This window comes from Oncorhynchus nerka, linkage group LG27 (assembly GCF_034236695.1).
Source record: "Oncorhynchus nerka isolate Pitt River linkage group LG27, Oner_Uvic_2.0, whole genome shotgun sequence".
NCBI lineage: Eukaryota > Metazoa > Chordata > Actinopteri > Salmoniformes > Salmonidae > Oncorhynchus > Oncorhynchus nerka.
In genome coordinates this window covers 87860801-87880811 of record NC_088422.1, presented here as the reverse complement: position 1 = coordinate 87880811, position 20011 = coordinate 87860801, and the positions used below count along the sequence as shown (strand labels likewise).

Here is a 20011-nt window from a genome sequence, read left to right as displayed (position 1 = left end):
TCAGAGCGAGTGACGTTTGAAACAGTATTAGCGTGCACCCAGCTAACTAGCTAGCCATTTCACATTGGTTACACCAGCCATTAGGCTGATAGGCTTGAAGTCATAAACAGCGCTGTGCTTGCGAAGAGCTGCTGGCAAAACGCACAAAAGTGCTGTTTGAATGAATGCTTACGAGCCTGCTGCTGCCTACCATCGCTCAGTCAGACTGCTCTATCAAATCATAGACTTAATTATAACATAATAACACACAGAAATATGAGCCTTTGGTCATTAATGTGGTCGAATCCGGAAACTATCATTTCGAAAACAAAATGTTTATTATTTCAGTGAAATACGGAACCGTTCAGTATTTTATCTAACGGGTGGCATCCCTAAGTCTAAATATTGCTGTTACATTGCACAACCTTCAATGTTATGTCATAATTACGTATAATTATGGCAAATTAGTTCGCAATGAGCCAGGCTGCCTCTGGCAGGTATACCCTGGCTCTGCGTGCAATGAACGCAAGAGAAATGACACAATTTCACCTGGTTAATATTGCCTGCTAATCTGGATTTCTTTTAGCTAAATATGCAGGTTTTAAAATGTATACTTCTGTGTATTGATTTTAAGAAAGGCATTGGTGTTTATGGTTAGGTTCAGTCGTCCAATGATTGAGCTTTTGTTAAATAATCCCCCAGCGTTGCATCGATTATATGCAACGCAGGACACGCTAGATAAACTAGTAATATCATCAACCATGTGTAGTTATAACTAGTGATTATGATTGATTGTTTTTTATAAGATAAGTTTAATGCTAGCTAGCAACTTACCTTGGCTTCTACTGCATTTGCGTAACAGGCAGGCTCCTCGTGGAGTGCAATGAGAGGCAGGTGGTTAGTGCGTTGGACTAGTTAACTGTAAGGTTGCAAGATTGGTTCCCCCGAGCTGACAAGGTGAAAATCTGTCGTTCTGCCCCTGAATAAGGAAGTTCCTAGGCCGTCATTGAAAATAATAATGTGTTCTTAACTGACTTGCCTAGTTAAATAAAGGTATAAAAATACAAATAAAATTTTAAAAAATCGGCGCCCAAAAATACCGATTTCGATTGTTATGAAAACTTGAAATCGTCCCCAATTAATCGCCCATTCTGATTAATCGGTCAACCTCTAATCAAGACATCACAGGTCAATTCAGTAGTCTGTTAGACACACCGGTGTGAGATGAGATTGAAAAACGCCACTCTGGACGAGTCATCACTAGTGGCATGGCAACCTTTCAACTACAGAGGCGGGATCAGCGGTTTGCACTACCCACGCTTCCTCTATGCTCTGAGCAATACCTACTTGATTGTACTTTTTGAATAATAACAATACATTTTATTTCTATAGTGCTGGTCATGTGAAAGGCAAACAAAAAAAGGCAAACGCAAATTGCTTTACATTACAAAGGCAACGTGCAAAAATAGACGTAACACCTCTGGAACAGTTTGTCATTCTGACGTGTTTGTCCGTTCAGTGTGTTGATTCACTTGACTAAAACAGTAAGGCTTTAAAGGTATGATTTCTTCTCATGATCCATTGTTTCTTGACACACTTGCTATTATTACATGTTGTGTGAAAAGCAACCTTGAAATGTACTCAAATGCTGCATAAGAAAAGACTCCTCAGAAATGTGGCCGTAACTTAAGGTTTTTAATGCTCTTTCTGATACTCTTTAATCAAATGTCTCAGTGAAGTTGAGTTGCAGTGTTTTCATCATAACATGTCGACTGCAGGGCCCATGGGCCCTAGTCCAAAAGTGGTGCACTATAGGGGCAGAGTGTGCAATTTGAGACTCGGTCTTAGTGTCGAGGGACGCAGAGGAAATTGATTAATTTATCTGTTTGGCAGTGACTATGCAGTTCACAATTTCTGTTGTTGTTGCACCAGGTCCTTGAACAGGTGAGGAAATAAGCATTCTCATTGTTCAGGAGGAACAGGGAGGAAATAAGCATTCTAATTGTTCAGGAGGAACAGGGAGGAAATAAGCATTCTCATTGTTCAGGAGGAACATGGAGGAAATAAGCATTCTCATTGTTCAGGAGGAACAGGGAGGAAATAAGCATTCTAATTGTTCAGGAGGAACAGGGAGGAAATAAGCATTATCATTGTTCAGGAGGAACATGGAGGAAATAAGCATTCTCATTGTTCAGGAGGAACATGGAGGAAATAAGCATTCTCATTGTTCAGGAGGACAGGGAGGAAATAAGCATTATCATTGTTCAGTAGGAACAGGGGAGGAAATAAGCATTCTCATTGTTCAGGAGGAACTGAGGAGGAAATGAGCATTCTCATTGTTCAGGAGGAACAGGGAGGAAATAAGCATTCTCATTGTTCAGGAGGAACATGGAGGAAATAAGCATTCTCATTGTTCAGGAGGAACAGGGGAGGAACTAAGCATTCTCATTGTTCAGGAGGAACTGAGGAGGAAATAAGCATTCTCATTGTTCAGGAGGAACTGAGGAGGAAATAAGCATTCTCATTGTTCAGGAGGAACAGGGAGGAAATAAGCATTCTCATTGTTCAGGAGGAACAGGGGAGGAAATAAGCTTTCTCATTGTTCAGGAGGAACAGGGGAGGAAATAAGCATTCTCATTGTTCAGGAGGAACTGAGGAGGAAATGAGCATTCTCATTGTTCAGGAGGAACAGGGGAGGAAATAAGCATTCTCATTGTTCAAGAGGAACTGAGGAGGAAATAAGCATTCTCATTGTTCAGGAGGAAATGAGGAGGAAATTAGCATTCTCATTGTTCAAGAGGAACTGAGGAGGAAATAAGCATTCTCATTGTTCAGGAGAAACAGGGGAGGAAATTAGCATTCTCATTGTTCAGGGGGAACAGGGGAGGAAATGAGCATTTTCATTGTTCAGGAGGAACTGAGGAGGAAATGAGCATTCTCATTGTTCAGGAGGAACAGAGGAGGAAATGAGCATTCTAATTGTGGTAGCTCCTCTGTTTGATATTTTTTTAAATTTTGTGTCTACTGGATTAGAAAGCTAGAAAGATTTGGCTGTCAAGCTAATTTCCCTCTGCAGGAAAATATAATCAAAATGCTTGTGCTTCTAGTTCCGACAATGCAGTAATAACCAACAAGTAATCTAAATAACAATTCCAAAACTACTGTCTTATACACAGTGTAAGGAGATAAAGAATATGTACATAAGGATATATGAATGAGTGATGGTACAGAGCAGCATAGGCAAGATACAGTAGATGGTATCGAGTACAGTATATACATATGAGATGAGTATGTAAACAAAGTGGCATAGTTAAAGTGGCTAGTGATACATGTATTACATAAGGATGCAGTCGATGATATAGAGTACAGTATATACGTATGCATATGAGATGAATAATGTAGGGTAAGTAACATTATATAAGGTAGCATTGTTTAAAGTGGCTAGTGATATATTTACATAATTTCCCATCAATTCCCATTATTAAAGTGGCTGGAGTTGAGTCAGTGTCAGTGTGTTGGCAGCAGCCACTCAATGTTAGTGGTGGCTGTTTAACAGTCTGATGGCCTTGATGCACCTGTACTGACCTCGCCTTCTGGATGATAGCTGGGTGAACAGGCAGTGGCTCGGGTGGTTGATGTCCTTGATGATCTTTATGGCCTTCCTGTAACATCGGGTGGTGTAGGTGTCCTGGAGGGCAGGTAGTTTGCCCCCGGTGATGCGTTGTGCAGACCTCACTACCCTCTGGAGAGCCTTACGGTTGAGGGCGGAGCAGTTGCCGTACCAGGCGGTGATACAGCCCGCCAGGATGCTCTCGATTGTGCATCTGTAGAAGTTTGTGAGTGCTTTTGGTGACAAGCCGAATTTCTTCAGCCTCCTGAGGTTGAAGAGGCGCTGCTGCGCCTTCTTCATGATGCTGTCTGTGTGAGTGGACCAATTCAGTTTGTCTGTGATGTGTATGCCGAGGAACTTAAAACTTGCTACCCTCTCCACTACTGTTCCATCGATGTGGATAGGAGGGTGTTCCCTCTGCTGTTTCCTGAAGTCCACAATCATCTCCTTAGTTTTGTTGACGTTGAGTGTGAGGTTATTTTCCTGACACCACACTCCGAGGGTCCTCACCTCCTCCCTGTAGGCCGTCTCGTCGTTGTTGGTAATCAAGCCTACCACTGTTGTGTCGTCCGCAAACTTGATGATTGAGTTGGAGGTGTGCGTGGCCACGCAGTCGTGGGTGAACAGGGAGTACAGGAGAGGGCTCAGAACGCACCCTTGTGGGGCCCCAGTGTTGAGGATCAGCGGGGAGGAGATGTTGTTGCCTACCCTCACCACCTGGGGGCGGCCCGTCAGGAAGTCCAGTACCCAGTTGCACAGGGCGGGGTCGAGACCCAGGGTCTCGAGCTTGATGACGAGCTTGGAGGGTACTATGGTGTTGAATGCCGAGCTGTAGTCGATGAACAGCATTCTCACATAGGTATTCCTCTTGTCCAGATGGGTTAGGGCAGTGTGCAGTGTGGTTGAGATTGCATCGTCTGTGGACCTATTTGGGCGGTAAGCAAATTGGAGTGGGTCTAGGGTGTCAGGTAGGGTGGAGGTGATATGGTCCTTGACTAGTCTCTCAAAGCACTTCATGATGACGGAAGTGAGTGCTACGGGGCAGTAGTCGTTTAGCTCAGTTACCTTAGCTTTCTTGGGAACAGGAACAATGGTGGCCCTCTTGAAGCATGTGGGAACAGCAGACTGGTATAGGGATTGATTGAATATGTCCGTAAACACACCGGCCAGCTGGTCTGCGCATGCTCTGAGGGCGCGGCTGGGGATGCCGTCTGGGCCTGCAGCCTTGCGAGGGTTAACACGTTTAAATGTCTTCGACTCACCTCGGCTGCAGTGAAGGAGAGACCGCATGTTTTCATTGCAGGCCGTGTCAGTGGCACTGTATTGTCCTCAAAGTGGGCAAAAAAGTTATTTAGTCTGCCTGGGAGCAAGACATCCTGGTCCGTGACTGGGCTGGATTTCTTCCTGTAGTCCGTGATTGACTGTAGACCCTGCCACATGCCTCTTGTGTCTGAGCCGTTGAATTGAGATTCTACTTTGTCTCTGTACTGACGCTTAGCTTGTTTGATAGCCTTGCGGAGGGAATAGCTGCACTGTTTGTATTCGGTCATGTTACCAGACACCTTGCCCTGATTAAAAGCAGTGGTTCGCGCTTTCAGTTTCACGCAAATGCTGCCATCAATCCACAGTTTCTGGTTAGGGAATGTTTTAATCGTTGCTATGGGAGCGATATCTTCAACGCACGTTCTAATGAACTCGCACACCGAATCAGCGTATTCGTCAATATTGTTATCTGACGCAATACGAACCATATCCCAGTCCACGTGATGGAAGCAGTCTTGGAGTGTGGAGTCAGCTTGGTCGGACCAGCGTTGGACAGACCTCAGCGTGGGAGCCTCTTGTTTTAGTTTCTGTCTGTAGGCAGGGATCAACAAAATGGAGTCGTGGTCAGCTTTTCCGAAAGGGGAGCGGGGCAGGGCCTTATATGCGTCGCGGAAGTTAGAGTAACAATGATCCAAGGTTTTACCACCCCTGGTTGCGCAATCGATATGCTGATAAAATTTAGGGAGTCTTGTTTTCAGATTAGCCTTGTTAAAATCCCCAGCTACAATGAATGCAGCCTCCGGATAAATGGTTTCCAGTTTGCAAAGAGTTAAATAAAGTTTGTTCAGAGCCATCGATGTGTCTGCTTGGGGGGGGATATATACGGCTGTGATTATAATCGAAGAGAATTCTCTTGGTAGATAATGCGGTCTACATTTGATTGTGAGGAATTCTAAATCAGGTGAACAGAAGGATTTGAGTTCCTGTATGTTTCTTTCATCACACCATGTCTCGTTAGTCATAAGGCATACGCCCCCGCCCCTCTTCTTACCAGAAAGATGTTTGTTTCTGTCGGCGCGATGTGTGGAGAAACCTGTTGGCTGCACCGCCTCGGATAGCGTCTCTCCAGTGAGCCATGTTTCCGTGAAGCAAAGAACGTTACAGTCTCTGATGTCCCTCTGGAATGCTACCCGTGCTCGGATTTCATCAACCTTGTTGTCAAGAGACTGAACATTGGCAAGAAGAATGCTAGGGAGTGGTGCACGGTGTGCCCGTCTCCGGAGTCTGACCAGATATAAGCATACAACCATAAAACAACGGCAACACACACACACACACACACATATGGACAGTTTGCACACACATATGGACAGTTTGCACACACACACACACACACTAGACTAGATGAGTAACTGTTTTGGTCTTTGATTGCAGGATGGACTTTGATGACGAGGATGGGGAAGGACCAAGTAAATTTTCAAGGTGAGAACAGTGAACGATGGCCCACTGATATTTCCATGTAATAAGTATCACTCATTGTTATAACAAATTACTCTTTCTATGAGAAGCAGTCAAGTTCTAGACTTGAAGTTGTTGCTTTGAGTGTTTATTATACAGAATTCCATATTTTGTACAATCATTCCTTGTTGTCATCTTATTGCTATGGACATTCAATCACATTTACCAAACCCATTGTTTCATATTTTCAAGCGTTTTAACATTTTTGATCTGTTAAACGTTTTTTTGTTCCTCAAAAGCATCTTCAGCTGTCGTTCCACCCACAGGCATTCTCTTCTCCAACGTGTGCTTTTCCTCTCTATTCTGTGTTCTCTCAGATTTATCCAGAGTTCTCTGGCAGCAGTGGTCTCTGTTAGTGGAGTGGAGACAATGCCCTCTGCTGGGGAGAAGATAAACTACAACAGCATGTTGTATATAATGAGAAACACACTACTACCTCTACCACATTACTAACTCTCTCATTTTAAAATTGATGAGAAGAGCCTACCAAACAACCAGAGCCCTTTGACCAAAAATACCACATTGATAAATAGTGGGCTCTGTTGCAGACATCCAGCATGCCACAGTTTATTATACAAAGTGTTCTCACACACCTTCTGAAAGTCTCTTGTTACTCCATACCTCACCAGGCCACGGGAAATCCTATTTTTCATGTTCTCTCCCCTGTCCACTCTAGTGAGGCCTTCTTAGAGGCCAGAGTACCGATCCCATAGGGCTCTGGTCAAAAGTTTTGCACTACATAGGGAATAGTTAGCACTTTTACAGCCACTTAATACAACGCATGTCCATTTTCTGCTGTTACACCCATTACCTGGCCTGTGCATGTTGCTCTCATCAAAATATATAACACTTTTTAAAGCCCATAAATAGCATGTGTATCATTCTAATTGTACATGTGTTATCCCATATTCAGGCTACCGTGTTCAGGTTACTGTGTTAGGGTGTGTTCAGGCTACCATGTTCAGGGTGTGTTCAGGCTACCGTGTTCAGGCTATGGTTATCAGGCTACTACTCTGTTATGGTGTGTCAGGCTACCGTGTTCAGGCTTCCATGTTAGTGTGGTCAGGCTACCGTGTTTAGACTACGGTTATCAGGCTACTGTGCTAAGGCTACTGTGCTAAGGCTGCTGTGCTAAGGCTGCTGTGCTAAGGCTGCTGTGCTAAGGCTACTGTGCTAAGGCTACTGTGCTCAGGGTACTGTGATCAGGGTACTGTGTTAGGGTGTGGTCAGGCTACGGTTATCAGTCTACTGTGTCAGGCTACTGTTCTCAGGCTACTGTGTTAGTGTGGTCAGGCTACCGTGTTTAGACTATGGTTATCAGTCTACTGTGTTAGGCTACTATTCTCAGTCTACTGTGTTAGTGTGGTCAGGCTACCGTGTTTAGACAATGGTTATCAGTTTACTGTGTCAGGCTACTGTTCTCAGGATACTGTGTTAGTGTGGTCAGGCTACCGTGTTTAGACAATGGTTATCAGTTTACTGTGTCAGGCTACTGTTCTCAGGATACTGTGTTAGTGTGGTCAGGCTACCGTGTTTAGACAATGGTTATCAGTTTACTGTGTCAGGCTACTGTTCTCAGTCTACTGTTCTCAGGCTACTGTTCTCAGGCTACTGTGTTCAGGCTACTGTTCTCAGGCTACTGTGTTCAGGCTACCGTGTTTAGACTACTGTTCTCAGGCTACCGTGGTCATGCTACTGTGTTCAGGTGTTTGCATCTCAGCGAGTGGTGTCCCAGGTGTTACATGCTGTGTTTCTTCTCTGCTCCTCTCTCTAGGTATGATGATGATGATCAGATACCTGGTGATGATAAGGAGAGATATGCCAGGTAGGCCTGGCCTGCTAGAGCTCCATAGGATTTCACTGACTCACCCCACCTCCCAGGGCTTGACTAAAACACTTACCTAACGTTTACAGCGGTGTCAGGTTACACCTGCTCTTTTCACCAGTGAATAGAACACTACATGCATTTGTTTTTAAACACTAACTGTTAAGCATGGATAAAAGGGATGTTTTTACAGTTGTCTTTCATTCCTTAATGGAAATATCAGGTGTAAACTTAATTTCAAACAGTGCAGCCAAGTGCTGAGTGAATTTGACCCACAGAGATGTGGAGACTTGGATAGAATACAGTCAAAAGGAAAGCCTGAATGTCCAGGGACTTTAAATGGAAAGCCTAAATGCCCAGGGATTTCAGATGGAAAGCCTAAATGCCCAGGGATTTCAGAGGGAAAGCCTAAATGCCCAGGGATTTCAGATGGAAAGCCTAAATGCCCAGGGATTTCAGATGGAAAGCCAAAATTCCCAGGGATTTCAGATGGAAAGCCTAAATTCCCAGGGATTTCAGATGGAAAGCCTAAATTCCCAGGGATTTCAGATGGAAAGCCTAAATTCTCAGGGATTTCAGATGGAAAGCCTAAATTCCCAGGGATTTCAGATGGAAAGCCTAAATTCCTAGGGATTTCAGATGGAAAGCCTAAATTCCCAGGGATTTCAGATGGAAAGCCTAAATTCCCAGGGATTTCAGATGGAACGCCTAAATGCCCAGGGATTTCAGATGGAAAGCCTAAATGCCCAGGGATTTCAGATGGAAAGCCTAAATGCCCAGGGATTTCAGATGGAAAGCCTAAATTCTCAGGGATTTCAGATGGAAAGCCTAAATTCTCAGGGATTTCAGATGGAAAGCCTAAATTCCCAGGGATTTCAGATGGAAAGCCTAAATTCCCAGGGATTTCAGATGGAAAGCCTACATTCCCAGGGATTTCAGATGGAAAGCCTAAATTCTCAGGGATTTCAGATGGAAAGCCTAAATGCCCAGGAATTTCAGATGGAAAGCCTAAATGCCCAGGGACTTCAAGTAAATCATACCAATTCAAAAATCAATCAAAGCTCCCCTAGTTTATATTAGTAACTCTGAATACAAACCTACTTTTCAAAATTGTCAATTTATTAATCTGATGTTGTATTCATCATTCATCTTCATAATGTATTTATGCCACCAGACCTGCTATGGAAATGAAGGTTGTGTCCCAAATGGCTCCCTATTCAGGTAGTACTGACTCAAAAAGGGCTTGTATGGAAACCTCACCCTATTCAGTTAGTGCTGACTCAAAAAGGGCTTGTATGGAAACCTCACCCTATTCAGTTAGTGCTGACTCAAAAAGGGCTTGTATAGAAACCTCACCCTATTCAGTTAGTGCTGACTCAAAAAGGGCTTGTATGGAAACCTCACCCTATTCAGGTAGTGCTGACTCAAAAAGGGCTTGTATGGAAACCTCACCCTATTTAGTTAGTGCTGACTCAAAAAGGGCTTGTATGGAAACCTCACCCTATTCAGTTAGTGCTGACTCAAAAAGGGCTTGTATGGAAACCTCACCCTATTCAGTTAGTGCTGACTCAAAAGGGCTTGTATGGAAACCTCACCCTATTCAGTTAGTGCTGACTCAAAAAGGGCTTGTATGGAAACCTCACCCTATTCAGGTAGTGCTGACTCAAAAAGGGCTTGTATGGAAACCTCACCCTATTTAGTTAGTGCTGACTCAAAAAGGGCTTGTATGGAAACCTCACCCTATTCAGTTAGTGCTGACTCAAAAAGGGCTTGTATGGAAACCTCACCCTATTCAGTTAGTGCTGACTCAAAAAGGGCTTGTATGGAAACCTCACCCTATTCAGTTAGTGCTGACTCAAAAGGGCTTGTATGGAAACCTCACCCTATTCAGTTAGTGCTGACTCAAAAAGGGCTTGTATGGAAACCTCACCCTATTTGGGACATTAGAAATACAGTGCCTTCAGAAAGTATTCACACCCCTGGACCTTTTCCATATTTTGTTGTGTTACAGCCTGAATTTAAATGGATTCAATTTAGATGTTTTTGTCACTGTCCTACACACAATACCTCATAATGTCGAAGTGTTTACAAATGAATTACAAATGAAAATCTGAAATATCTTGAGTCAATAAGTATTCAAGCCCTTTGTTATGCAAGCCTCAATAAGTTCAGGAAGAAACATTTTTCACAAGTTGTATGGACTCACTCTGTCTGCAATAATAGTGTTTAACTTCTCTAGGGGGTGTGGGACAGTAGCGTCCCACCCGGCCAACATTCAGTGAAATTGCAGAGTGCCAAATTTAAATTACTATAATTTTTACTATATATTTAACTTTCATGAAATCACAATTGTAATACATCAAAATAAAGCTTAAGTTGTTGTTAATCCAGCCGCCGTGTCATATTTCAAAAAGGCTTTACGGCGAAAGCAAACCATGCGATTAACTGAGGACAGCACTCAGCACACAAAACATTACATACAGTAACCAGCCAAGTAGATTAGTCACAAAAGTCAGAAATAAAAATAAAATGAATCACTTACCTTTGATGATCTTTGTATGGTTGCACTCACAAGACGTCCAGTTACACAATAAATGTTTGTTTTGTTCGATAAATGTCCCTCTTTATATCCAAAAACCTCAATTTTGTTGGCGCGTTTTGTTCAGTAATCCAATGGCTCAAATGCGGTCACAAGAGGCAGACGAAAATTCCAAATAGTATCTGTAAAGTTCGTAGAAATATGTCAAACGATGTTTATAATCAATCCTCAGGTTGTTTTTAGCCTAAATAATTGATAATATTTCAACCGGACAATAGCGTCGTCAATATAAAAGAAGAACAAGAAAGGTGCGCTCTCGGTCGTGCGCAGGAAACAGCTCTGGGGACATCCCACTATCCACGGACTCAAAGTTGTCATTCTCTCTCATTTTTCAGAATAAAAGCCTGAAACAATGTCTAAAGACTATTCACAACAAGTGGAAGCCATAGGGAACGGAATCTGGGTCCTATCCCTTTAAAAGGTGGATAGGCTTTCATTGGAAAAACAGCCATTTCAAAATAATGGCACTTCCTGGGTAGATTTTCCTCAGGTTTTCGCCTGCCATTTCAGTTCTGTTATACTCACATACCTTATTTTAACAGTTCTAGAAACTTTGGAGTGTTTCCTATCCAAATCTACTAATTATATGCATGCCCTCGCTTCTGGGCCTGAGTAGCAGGCAGTTTACTTTGGGCACACTTTTCATCCGGAGGTGAAAATAGTGCCCCCTACCCTAGTGAGGTTAACATGATTTTGGAATAACTACCTCTGTACCCCACATATACAATTTTCTGTAAGGTCCCTCAGTCGAGACATGAATTTCAAACACAGATTCAACCACAAGACCACAGGTTTTCCAATGCCTAGCAAAGAAGGGCATCTATTGGTATATGGGTAAAAAAAAAAGTAGATATTGAAAATTCCTTTGGGCGTGGTGGAGTTATTCATTACACTTTAGATGGTATATCAATACACCCAGTCACTACAAAGACACAGGCGTCCTTCCTAACTCAGTTGCCAGAGAGGAAGGAAACCGCTCAGGGATTTCACCATTAGGCCAATGGTGACTTTTTAAAACAGTTAGTTTAAAACTGAGGATGGATCAACAACATTGCAGTTACTCCACAATACTAACCTAATTGACAGAGTGAAAAGAAGGAAGCCTGTACAGAATGCAAATATTCAAAAACATGCATCCTGTTTTCAGCAAAGCAATTCACTTTGTGTCCTGCATACAAAGTGTCACGTTTGGGGCAAATCCAATACAACACATTACTGAGTACCACTCCATATTTTCAAGCATAGTGGTGGCTGCATCATGTTATGGGTATGCTTGTAATTGTTAAGGACTATGGAATTTTTCAGGCTAAAAAATTTAATTGAATGGAGCTAAGCACAGCCAAAATCCTAGAGGAAAACCTAGTTAAGTCTCCTTTCCAACAGACACTGGGAGAGGAATTCAACTTTCAGAAGGACAATAACCTAAAACACAAGGCCACATTTACAATGGGGTTGCTTACCAAGAAGACAGTGAATGTTCCTGAGTGGCTGAGTTAGTTTTCACTTAAATCTGCTTGAAAATCTATGGCAAGACCTCAAAATGGTTGTCTAGCAATGATCAACAACCAATTTGACAGAGCTTGAAGAACTTGGGCAAATGTTTAACAATCCAGGTGTAGAAAGCTCTGCGAGGTTTACCCAGAAAGACTCACAGCTGTAATCGCTGCCAAAGGTGATCGTAACATGTATTGACTCATTTGGGTTGAACACTTATCTAAGTAAGATATATTAGTGTTTTATTTTACACATTTTTGACCTTACCAAGTATTTTGTCTAGATCTTTGAAAAACATTACAATTAAATTCATTTTAATCCCACTTTGTAACAACAAAATGTTGTAAAAGTCAAGGGGTGTGAATACTTTCTGAAGGCATTGTTTGTTATTCACACATGACGTTCATGATCAAATAAATGAACATAGAAATGTAGGACCTGTCTATCCGTAGCTCAGAGATTGTGTTCTGGTCTGCTGTGTTCTTTAATCCCTGTATGTTCTTTATGTCCTCAGAAGACAAACTCAAATGCTGAAAAGCAACTGAATAACTTCTCTTCTCCTAACTTCCCTTTAGTCTTCTCTAGTACATAGTATTATGGTTCTTAGAGTACGTGCACATACTCCTATCTCCAAGAATGGCTGGCAATGAATTCAGTTTAAGTAAAAGTGTGTATCCAGCCATAGGTAGGTGTTGAACAACAAAGTTTGAAGTCGGTTCACTAGAGTTTACCTTACTGTATCAAAACTAACATACTAAGCTTTTAACACTGAAAGTCCCAATTCAAACCAATAGAGGCAAATTATTTTGTAGGCAGCCCGTCCTGCCTAAGCACCGCTAGGGGAAACACTGGTATATGCAGATGGTTGTCACTGGATGCTCATGTTAGAAACAAAACTGCATTATCATGAAATCAGAATTGTGTTTAGGGTTATGGTGCATACACATCAATGCTAAAACAAATGCACAAACACACACCAAATCAGCCCACAGTACAGCCTCAAAGACCCCTTCTGTCTGTTCCATACTTTTCACTGATGTGTGAATTTTAAGATAAGAAATGATGTTTACAATTATATCCTGTCTACCGTGGCCAACCAGTGACAACCCCCCCCCTGACCACCAGCGACGCCTCCCCCTATGTGTCTAAATCCTCCTCTCTGTTCCAGAGAGAACCACAGCGAGATAGAGCGGCGTCGCCGTAACAAGATGACCCAGTACATCACGGAGCTGTCGGACATGGTGCCCACCTGCAGCGCTCTGGCCCGCAAGCCAGACAAACTGACTATCCTCCGCATGGCCGTGTCCCACATGAAGTCCATGAGAGGGACCGGGAACACGTCCACTGACGGGGCGTACAAGCCCTCCTTCCTGACCGAACAGGTATTATAGGTGGGGGTGACGATGGCCGCGTTCCAGGCTGACTACATGGCAGACAACTACCAGCTAACTGCATCGTATGATATCGCAGTCTGATAACCCAACTGCGCTGTCGATGAAATGGCACACGACCATTGGTTGATGCCATGCAATGACTGCAATGTAGTCGGCCTGGAACACGACCAATGTGTGTGTGTTTTGTGGGTGGGTTGGTCATGGGGGCTGATGTGCGCGTATCTGTGTGTGTGTGCGTTTTGCGTGTGTGTGTGTGTCTGTGTGAGTAATTTAGCAGGGTCTACAAACCCTCCTCCTCAGCAAACAGGTAATAATAAAACAACTTTATTTGTATAGCACATTTCATACAGAGACCGCAACTCAAGGTGCTGTACATAATAAAATAGTAATAATAGTCATTAAAAAGTAAACAATAAAAAGACAAAGTAACATAAAAGGCAATAAAAGCAGCATAATATGATCAAAATGAATACAAACACATAGGAATTAGAGATGAAAAAAGTACATAAATAAACTAGTACAAAGCCAAACTGAAAAGGTGAGTCTATGAACTGGTTTTGTTCTATTCTCTTTGACTCTGCATTTGGGTTCTGTACGTTGGGTCTGCACATCTGTGCAGCTCTACAAATGATATCCGCTGACACAATTTCCTGTCAGCATATTGATCTTATCAATTTGAAATAAATAAAGCTTTTGCAGGCTGTCTGTCATGTCCCCTGCCTCTGCCCTTGGCGTGTGTGTCTGTTTGTCCCGGATTTTCACCAATGGTATGTCAATCAATACTGCATATCCCTCATCTTTACTGTGACGTGTGTTTCTGCTCTGCCGTCACACACGTGTGTGTGTTCTGTTTCTCTTTTCTCCTCTCGTCTAATAGGAGTTGAAGCACCTCATCCTGGAGGCGGCCGACGGCTTCCTGTTTGTGGTCGCTGCAGAGACGGGCCGCGTGATCTACGTGTCTGACTCGGTGACACCGGTGCTCAACCACCCGCAGTCGGAGTGGTTTGGCAGCACGCTGTATGAACAGGTGCATCCTGATGATGTGGACAAGCTGCGGGAACAGCTCAGCACCTCAGAGAATTCCATGACAGGTAGGAATACTGCTATATACATTGATTTTCCCTAGTGAAAGCTATGTTGGTTCGCAGTACTGTTCAGGAATACTGCTATACACATTGATATTCCCTAGTGAAAGCTATGTTGGTTCGCAGTACTGTTCAGGAATACTGCTATATACATTAATATTCCCTAGTGAAAGCTATGTTGGTTCGCAGTACTGTTCAGGAATACTGCTATACACATTGATATCCCCTAGTGAAAGCTATGTTGGTTCGCAGTACTGTTCAGGAATACTGCTATACACATTGATATTCCCTAGTGAAAGCTATGTTGGTTCGCAGTACTGTTCAGGAATACTGCTATACACATTGATATTCCCTAGTGAAAGCTATGTTGGTTCGCAATACTGTTCAGGAATCCTGCTATTCTGTTAACTACAACTCCATGTCAGAGGTAGGAATGTTGGCTGGGAATGCTGCAGTTTCCCAAGCTAGAACTCCACGATAGGTAGGAATTAGAGGTCGACCGATTTATGATTTTTCAACGCCAATACAGATTATTGGGGGACCAAAAAAAGCTGATACCGATTTTTTGGTCCTCCAAAAAATATATATATTTTTTTATACATATATATTTGTAATAATGACAATTACAACAATAATGAATGAACACTTATTTTAACTTAATATAATACATCAAAATCAATTTAGTCTCAAACAAATAATGAAACATGTTCAATTTGGTTTAAAAATGCAAAAACAAAGTGTTGGAGATGAAAGTAAAAGTGCTATATGTGCCATGTAAAAAAGCTAACGTTTAAGTTCCTTGCTCAGAACATATGAAAGCTGGTGGTTCCTTTTAACATGAGTCTTCAATATTCCCAGGTAATAAGTTTTAGGTTGTAGTTATTATAGGACTATTTTTCTCTATGTCATTTGTATTTCATATACCTTTGACTATTGGATCTTCTAATAGGTACTTTAGTATTGCCAGCCTAATCTCGGGAGTTGATAGGCTTGAAGTCATAAACAGCGCAATGCTTGAAGCACAGCGAAGAGCTGCTGGCAAATGCAGGAAAGTGCTGTTTTCATGAATGCTTATGAGCCTGCTGCTGCCTACCACCGCTCAGACTGCTCTATCAAATCAGACTTAATTATAATATAAAAACACACAGAAAAACGAGCCTTAGGTCATTAATATGGTAAAATCCGGAAACTATCATTTTGAAAACAAAATGTTTATTATTTCAGTGAAATACGGAACCGTTACGTATTTTATCTAACGGGTGGCATCCCTAAGTCTAAATATTGCTGTTACATTGCATAACCTTCAATGTTATGTCATAATTATGTACAATTCTGGCAAATTAATTACGGTCTTTGTTCGGAAGAAATGATCTTCACACAGTTCGCAACGAGCCAGGAGGCCCAAACTGCTGCATATTCCCAGAACGCAAGAGAAGTGACACAATTTCCCTAGTTAAAATAAATTCATTTTAGCAGGCAATATTAACTAAATATGCAGGTTTAAAAATATATACTTGTGTATTGATTTTAAGAAAGGCATTGATGTTTATGGTTAGGTACACATTGGTGCAACGACAGTGCTTTTTTCACGAATGCGCTTGTTAAATCACCTGTTTGGTGAAGTAGGCTATGATTCAATGATAAATTAACAGGCACTGCATCGATTATATGCAACGCAGGACAAGCTAGATATACTAGTAATATCATCAACCATGTGTAGTTAACTAGTGATTATGTTAAGATTGACTGTTTTTTACAACATAAGTTTACTACTAGCTGGCACCTTACCGTGGCTCCTTGCTGCACTCTCAGGTAGTCAGCCTGCCACGCAGTCTCCTCGTGGAGTGCAATGTAATGGGCCATAATCGGTGTCCAAAAATGCAGATTACTGATTGTTTTGAAAACTTGAAATCGGCCCTAATTAATCGGCCATTACGATTAATCAGTCGACCTCTAGTAGGAATATTGGTCCGTTATACCGTTCTGGAATACCACTGTTCACATAGCTAGAATTTTTTGCACGTGTCCTTGCCAACCAATTGCTACCCTTGTCTGAGGAAGTACTCCCAGAATCGCAGTGTGGCGTCCGCCCGTCCAGAGGTACTGCAGATATGATCTTCAAAGCATGCCAGCTACAAGAGAAATGGCAGGGACAAGGCCTGTGAAAAAAGCTACACATCAGTAAAGAGCGCTGTCTGCTGATAGAATGCATCATCTGAGTGGAGAAGTGCAACTGACGCACAAAAATAGTCCGATGCCGAGCAGAAAATATTGTTTTAGATCTGCGTTTACAAAATGCAGCAAGAGATTTCTCACGTGTTTTCATGCTGCATCACATGCCGTGATTGGGAGTCCTATAGGGCGGTGCACAATTGGCCCAGCGTCGTCTGGGTTTTGCCGGGGTAGGCCGTCATGGTAAATAAGAATTTGTTCTTAACTGACGTGCCTGGTTAAATAAATTGGGAGGAAACAACTGGGAGGAAACCGTGCTAAACAGACACAACTGGGGGGAAACTGCGCTAAACAGACACAACTGGGAGGAAACCGAGCTAAACCGACACAACTGGGAGGAAACCGCGCAAAACAGACATAACTGGAGAGAAAAACATTGAGATAGTGATGGTCCCATCTTGTTCTATACCCAACTCTCTGACAGATAGTGACAGTCCCATCCTGTTCTGTACCCAACTCTCTGACAGATAGTGACAGTCCCATCCTGCTCTATTCCCAACTCTCTTGACGGCTCCCATGGTCCTCACTCTTATTCTCATTCCCAGAAGTCCGTGACAGATTATTTTGCATCCTATAAAGGGAAAGGGGGATACCTAGTCAGTTCCACAACTGAATGCATTCAACTGAAATATTTATTCCGCATTAAACCCAACCCCTCTGAATATAGCTCAGTAAGCCGTACTTTAGCTATGGAATTCTACTCCAAACTGTTTCATCAATAGTTAAGATAGTTAAGACCTCTCTGGTTAGGATGACTAACAAGAATGACTGTTTCCCTGCCTGGAAGAAAGGTGTGCGTCCATAGGACACTGTATTGTATCTGACTAGGAGGGATATACTGTCCGCTAGAGGGCAATGTAGCCATGTGAATACCACCATCAATCTGTCCTCACATAGACTCTACAGCCCCTCTTCTGAATCTAACGGTCCACAACACACAACCATCACACACTCTTCTCTCCCTCTGGAGAACATCGAGGACGCACACGCTTAGAGACTCACACTTTGATACACACACTTACACACACGTGCCCTTTGAAGTCAGTCAGAGCATTAGAGCCTTGGCCCATTGTGAAACCTAGTGTAACTAAACTAACTATGTTTTCTTCTGTCTGGCCTTCTTTCTCCCCCTGTTTTGTAGTGTGTGTGTGTGTGTGTGTGTGTGTTAGCATTAGCCTGCCTGCCTGCCTGTATGTGCATGATTAGAATCAAGTGTGTTTGCCAGCTCTCTGACAGAGAGAGACCAGACAGATCAGTTCAGTCTACTGTTGTTTTGTTTGGAGCAGTTGTTGCTGTCTGCAGCTTAGTGATGGAGCAGTTGTTGCTGTCGGCAGCTTAGTGATGGAGCAGTTGTTGCTGTCGGCAGCTTAGTGATGGAGCAGTTGTTGCTGTCTGCAGCTTAGTGATGGAGCAGTTGTTGCTGTCTGCAGCTTAGTGATGGAGCAGTTGTTGCTGTCGGCAGCTTAGTGATGGAGCAGTTGTTGCTGTCGGCAGCTTAGTGATGGAGCAGTTGTTGCTGTCTGCAGCTTAGTGATGGAGCAGTTGTTGCTGTCTGCAGCTTAGTGATGGAGCAGTTGTTGCTGTCGGCAGCTTAGTGATGGAGCAGTTGTTGCTGTCGGCAGCTTAGTGATGGGAGTCATAGTGATGGGAAGAGAAGGTTGTTGAGGAGGTCAATTCAGGTCAATAACTCATTATTTCTCCCATAAGGACCAATGATACATTTTGGCCACTCAAAAAAATGTTTAAAAAAAAAATCAAATGTATCTATCATTGTGTACAATGTGATGTGTTAGCATATGTAATACATGTCAGTACATGGTTATGGTCGTTGATAGGAGTGTTAGGGGTTATCCAGGGTTTTCAGACCTCAAGTAGTCATGTTTGCAACAGAAGGCGTGGGACATGTACTCATCTCTAATAATGTTCGGTAAACTTTGGTTTTGGAGTGGGAGTGAGACAGTAATCCTACAGAGTGCCAACAACATGCTCCCGGTGTGAAATTCAATTGAACATGATTTCCCAAATGGTACTCTTTTCCCTATGAAGTGCACTACTTTTGACACAAGTCCTATGGGCCCTGGTCAAAGGTAGTGCACTATATAGGGAATAGGATGTCATTTGGGATGCATCCTCTCCGAGTTCCCCCTCATCTGTTCTGAGCCGCCCCATGTAAAACTCTGCTGACATTTCTCCTCCGCTCTGACACACACGGATGTTCCCGTCGCCTCCCAAACCACACGTCTCAGATTAACACTGATCGCTGCACAGGGGTAGAATATACTCCCCTGAAATTGGAACGTTTAACTGATTTCATCTCCTAGCTGGTGTCTTCTCAGTGTAGCCTGATCATTTGTCCTGGAGTGGAAAACAGCTCCAGATAAAATATTTTGCCTGCATCAGCCCCTGATTAGCCTCATGTTTCACTGTGATTGAGTGAGCCCGGTTACTCCTCCCACGCCCTCGCATGACTAATGAGCTGTTTGCATGCCGAGGTTACTGATTGGATGAGCATGCATATTATATGAATAGGGATTGGACCAGGCCGAAAGTGAATGAGGACCCGCTGGCAAAGTGAGAGATGAAATGCTTCAACCTCCATTCCGTCTGTCGGTGTGAGGGTGGGATGGAAAGGGGGGTGGAGTGGTAGGTATACAGTTGGATTCACTTCACATGGCTTCACTCTGAGTTTAGTCTGTCAGAAAGAGATGGGGAGAGATGGATTCTCATCCATCATATAAAGATGAAAGGATGGACAGATGTAGAGGGATGGATAGAGGATGAAGGGATGGATAGAGGATGAAGGGATGGATAGAGGATGAAGGGATGGATAGAGGATGAAGGGATGGATAGATGTAGAGGGATGGATAGAGGATGAAGGGATGGATAGAGGATGAAGGGATGGATAGAGGATGAAGGGGAGGATAGAGGATGAAGGGGAGGATAGAGGATGAAGGGGAGGATAGAGGATGAAGGGAGGATAGAGGATGAAGGGGAGGATAGAGGATGAAGGGG

General features: G+C 43.0%; 1 protein-coding gene across 6 annotated transcripts in view; it reads left to right on the top strand.

Annotated features, from left to right (window-relative positions):
- Positions 1–20011, top strand: part of arnt2 (aryl-hydrocarbon receptor nuclear translocator 2) — a 71375-nt gene that overhangs the window by 8106 nt on the left and 43258 nt on the right. The window contains exons 3-7 of one of the 6 annotated variants that reach the window (XM_065012226.1): positions 6287–6334; positions 8145–8195; positions 13469–13670; positions 13957–13989; positions 14560–14773. In XM_065012226.1, the coding sequence (XP_064868298.1) occupies positions 6287–6334; positions 8145–8195; positions 13469–13670; positions 13957–13989; positions 14560–14773 (548 nt within the window). Of the gene's footprint in view, positions 1–6286; positions 6335–8144; positions 8196–13456; positions 13671–13956; positions 13990–14559; positions 14774–20011 lie in introns of all 6 variants that reach the window. The other 5 variants (XM_065012225.1, XM_065012229.1, XM_065012228.1 and 2 more) reach the window with 5 other exon arrangements.